The sequence below is a fragment of the Anarrhichthys ocellatus genome, unplaced genomic scaffold (genome assembly GCF_004355925.1).
Source record: "Anarrhichthys ocellatus isolate YVR2014 unplaced genomic scaffold, GSC_Weel_1.0 scaffold31, whole genome shotgun sequence".
Classification (NCBI taxonomy): Eukaryota; Metazoa; Chordata; class Actinopteri; order Perciformes; family Anarhichadidae; genus Anarrhichthys; species Anarrhichthys ocellatus.
Genome location: NW_022280061.1, coordinates 4,078,236 through 4,082,485, shown reverse-complemented (window position 1 = coordinate 4,082,485; position 4,250 = coordinate 4,078,236). Strand labels below are relative to the sequence as shown.

Here is a 4,250-nt window from a genome sequence, read left to right as displayed (position 1 = left end):
CCCCCCCCCCCCCCCCTCTCCATCCTCCATCCTCCATCCTTCAGTGTCTGGCCTCAGTTGTGAAAACAAAGTGTTTCCCGTGACGGTGCTGTGTGTTCCAGGATAAAACAGCTTTCAGATGGTCGGTGTTGATGCTTTGTTTCTTCTGTGTGGTTTGGTGGCTGTGTCTGTTCTCCAGTTTGACTTTTGACCAAAATTTCATGCACAGAAAGATAATTTCCCTATAAACTATATGAATAAAAGAATCAGAGCAGTTGGTAGTGTGTATTTTACCATGTGTCAAATCATTAGATCTCACATTACCATATGGTCCTGGTGTAAATGCAGTAACATAATGTCAATGAGATTTTGAATCGAGTGCAGTTGGGAGTTATACATCTATATGTGGCTGTGTCGCGACAGTCTTGATGGCTTCTGTTAAATACTTGAGGCCACTGCGGCTGCTTCAGGTGCTGTTTGTTTAGAGACGACTCTAGTTTGATGAGATTCAAAGGCAGAAATGTGTGAGCAGCTGGAAGATGAAAGAGTTTGCCACAGCTGAAGTCCCGGCACCATGCAGGCAGGTTCCCACACAAGCACTCGGTCAAACGTTCTGTGTGCACCCTGTTTACAGACAACTATATGGGAACACTGAAGTACATTAGTAGCCTTATTCTTAGTGCATTGTTAATAAAACATATTGAATGTTGCTCGATCAAAATGTGGAACAAATGAACAGCGAGTTGTTTAAGTACAATCACAGCATCTTTGCCCTGGTGATTGAATACTGGACTCCTGATTGGCTCACTGGTACTTCATAGTTACCCCCCCCCCCTTCCTGTCACTGAATGCTTTTGGGTCAATAATCTGTTTTCTATAGATTTTCTTTTCATTATGTTGTGAGTGTTAATTAAAAAAAAGATTGCCTCAGTCGAGTCTTTTGTCATTTTTCATTTTATTCTGTTGATTAAAGTAGAGCGAAGCTATTTTCCATAAGAGCGCGCACAGACCTAAACCGACCAGGCTGCAGATTGCCTCTGACAGAGCACGAAGTCCCAGTTAACCTCCAGCACCACAGTTCAGGAGGCACTGACTCTGATCATTATGAGCCACAGCAACACTAAACGACACAAACGAGTCCTTAAGAATATTGTAGGCCTCACGAGGCACAGCGAGGGTCACTGCTTAAGTCACCAAAAGTCATTTAGTCTGTTGAGTCGTAATAAATGATTTATTTTTTGACAAATATGTCCTGGTGGGAAAGTGCATTGGTAACAAGTGGGATTATTACACCCCACTGGGTTTTTTGTTAGAGAGGGAAACAAACAAGTCTCAGAGGATGGACGCACGCAGGAAGACGCCTTTTTCTCCAATGCAGGAAATCTTTTTTTTTTGTTATTCAACAAGCATAATTATAAACCTGTAAGCGTTACAATTGGTTGTTGTTTTCATATCAGTTAACACGACAGTTTGCCATGGTTCACTTGCTCCTGTTTCATAATTCCCGACTGTACTGTACGGTCCTGTGCGCTCCTTGTGCCCCGGCGCTGCGGCCTGTCGCTTGTGGTCCATCACCGAGCCGCGCTCTCCCGGTCGGGGGCCGCGCTAATGAGCTCCTCCTCCTCGTTTTGGGGATTTACCCCGGGGCGCACTGGGCGCACCGAGGAGGCTCCGAAGGATTACTGCCATGCAGCCGACCGAGCCTCGAGTTGACCGAGCTGACGCCGGGGGATATCAGAGTTATGAGCTCTTTGGAAAAAAAAACTCCACTGGCGAGCACAGAGGAGACTATATACTGATAAGTGAAAATGTGAATTCACTTCTCCAGTGGGGCCAATTACGCGCTGAGCAATTGGCACATTCATCAAGAGAGAACACCAGAAAAGGTAAGAAGTATTCTATCAAGACTAAATACATTCAAAATCATTTAGAGTCCGTTCTGTTAGTGTGATTCCGTTGGGAAAATACTTTGAATGTGAATCAAAAATAAAGACCAGAGAGAGTTGTTTAGTTTGAGTCGAGTGAAGATTGATCTGTCCGTGGCTTCTGACCCACCTGCACTTGTTACATGAGCATGCTTGTTTCCTGCAGGTGTAATCACAGAGGCGATTGTTTCTTCCACACAGCTCTTTTATTGAGGACCTATAATCTGGCTGTCACCAATGACTGTCACCTACACAGCCAGAGTTGCAAACGCCCGTTTCTGTGGCTTCTCCAAGCTGCTTCTGGCCTGGAAAGGCAGCATCTACAAGGTGTTATACAAAGAGTTCCTGGCTTTCTTTGCCATGTACACCGCCATCAGCATCACATACAGGTACGACAGAGAGGACAGCTTCAGGGAACACTGGCTGTCACACATTTATCGCTGCTTTGATTTACAAATGACTGTATCACTGTTACTCTTTTAGATTTTTCCTGTTTGATGATCAGAAGAGGTATTTTGAAAAGCTGGCAATTTATTGTAACCACTACGCCAGTCTCATCCCCATGTCCTTCGTACTGGGTAAGCACTAAGGATTTTATTTCCCACTTTGGGATAACAGAAGAGAGGACAGATCTTAAGCTACAGTATGACTGGATAGAGGATTTTTTAACAAGGATTGCACTTTACAATTTTTACAGAGTCCACAGTACATTTTTCTGTTTATTAATCTGATTGTTTTTCATTATTGTTCTCCCTGCATGAATCATCTTAAATACGTGCTATAGCTTATACAGTATGTGATACGATTATATGATTATCTGATGTATCAGTTGAGCTCAATAGCAGAAATGACAGTAAAGCCAAATCATTTTTTTATTGTGCTTGGGGCCCCCGAGGCCCGTATAGGGAACCCATAGGACTGTTCTTGACAGAACATTTGGCAAAATACGCCTTCAGCCCCTCATTCCAGGTCTGTTCTCTGTCTCAATGACTTGTGACTCCTCTCCTCTGCTGTCTGCAGGTTTCTATGTGACCCTGGTGGTGAACCGGTGGTGGAGCCAGTACACCAGCATCCCGCTCCCTGACAGGCTCATGTGCGTCCTGTCGGGGGGCCTCCAAGGGACCGATGAGCGTGGCCGCCTGCTGAGACGAACCATGATGCGTTACGCCAGTCTGTCGGCCCTGCTCATCCTCCGCTCTGTCAGCACGGCCGTATTCAAGCGTTTCCCCACCATGGACCACGTTGTGGAGGCGGGTGAGTGGGCACTAACACAGGTGGTGGTGGTGGGGTCCATCGTTAGCCATCCTAACACCCAATGTGATTTTACAATGAATGATCGACACACAATTATCCAAAGATGTTTTAAATGAGTAAAACTTGAAATTAATAGTAAAAAATGCACTCCATGCAAATACACAATGCACTCAGCCAGTGCACGTATCGCTCAGCAACTATTACGTGCACTGAGCTTTATGTCAGATTTTTCTCACGCTGTTACACAGTAACGAGTGTCACGCTTTCTATGTAATGCAGGGTGATATTGATTGAACTGTCAGCTACTGTCAGCGAGGCGGAGCAGCTGCACAAAACAAAAAGCGGATGAGAGGTTTTGCGAACAAGCCTGTAAGCCGATCTGTGGAGCAGGTTCGGACATCAAACTGAAACAATCTGATGTTTGCTCGTCTGTATTGCATCCAGTAAGAATAGGTGTAAGAATTGACTCGGATGGGTTTACACTGGAGTTGAAAGCTCGGTGCGTCTTATATCAGACGCAGAGGGCCGTGATAAAGCGTCGCTATTTGACATCCTGGGAATAAGAACGGGCTGGTGTAGATGGAGAGATGCGATCAGTCACACTCACGTCATCAGTGTGTGTTGTTTACTCTCCGGTACATTCTCTACACCAGTGAAGAGGAGAAACCCCAAGGACAGGCACTTCTTGATAAAAGAAGACAATCAAACGACAGTTACAAGATCACGAGACGCTGGTGGAGCAATCCTCTCCTCGATGGACCGTGGTGCAACTTTTGAATTGAGAGCGTGCGACTTTAAGAGTTGCAAACAAGATGTCAACATATAATATATTCCAACAAGCTATTTTCTCACTGATAGAGCTATAATGTCTTTTCTTGACACATTAAATTCATTCTCACTCACGATAAAAAAAGACTTAATTGGAAATTAGACTCCACGAATAGTCAGAGGTGGAAAGAGTAGAATATTGAACTCACGCAGGTAAAAGTAAAAATGTCAAACGTACTATGAGTAAACGTTACTGCGTTATAGTTTAAAGGTGTGCTGTGTGTGTGTGTGTGTGTGTGTGTGTGTGTGTGTGTGTGTGTGTGT

At 44.6% G+C, this 4,250-nt stretch overlaps 1 protein-coding gene across 1 annotated transcript in view; it reads left to right on the top strand.

The window, feature by feature from the left end:
* Positions 1–1,869: 1,869 nt before the first annotated feature.
* The window catches only part of LOC116392918 (bestrophin-2-like), a 6,528-nt gene continuing 4,147 nt past the window's right edge, over positions 1,870–4,250 (top strand). The window contains exons 1-3 of the mRNA XM_031864754.1: positions 1,870–2,293; positions 2,388–2,482; positions 2,925–3,158. Of these exons, the coding sequence (XP_031720614.1) occupies positions 2,142–2,293; positions 2,388–2,482; positions 2,925–3,158 (481 nt within the window). The 5' untranslated portion in view covers positions 1,870–2,141. The remainder of the gene's footprint in view (positions 2,294–2,387; positions 2,483–2,924; positions 3,159–4,250) is intronic.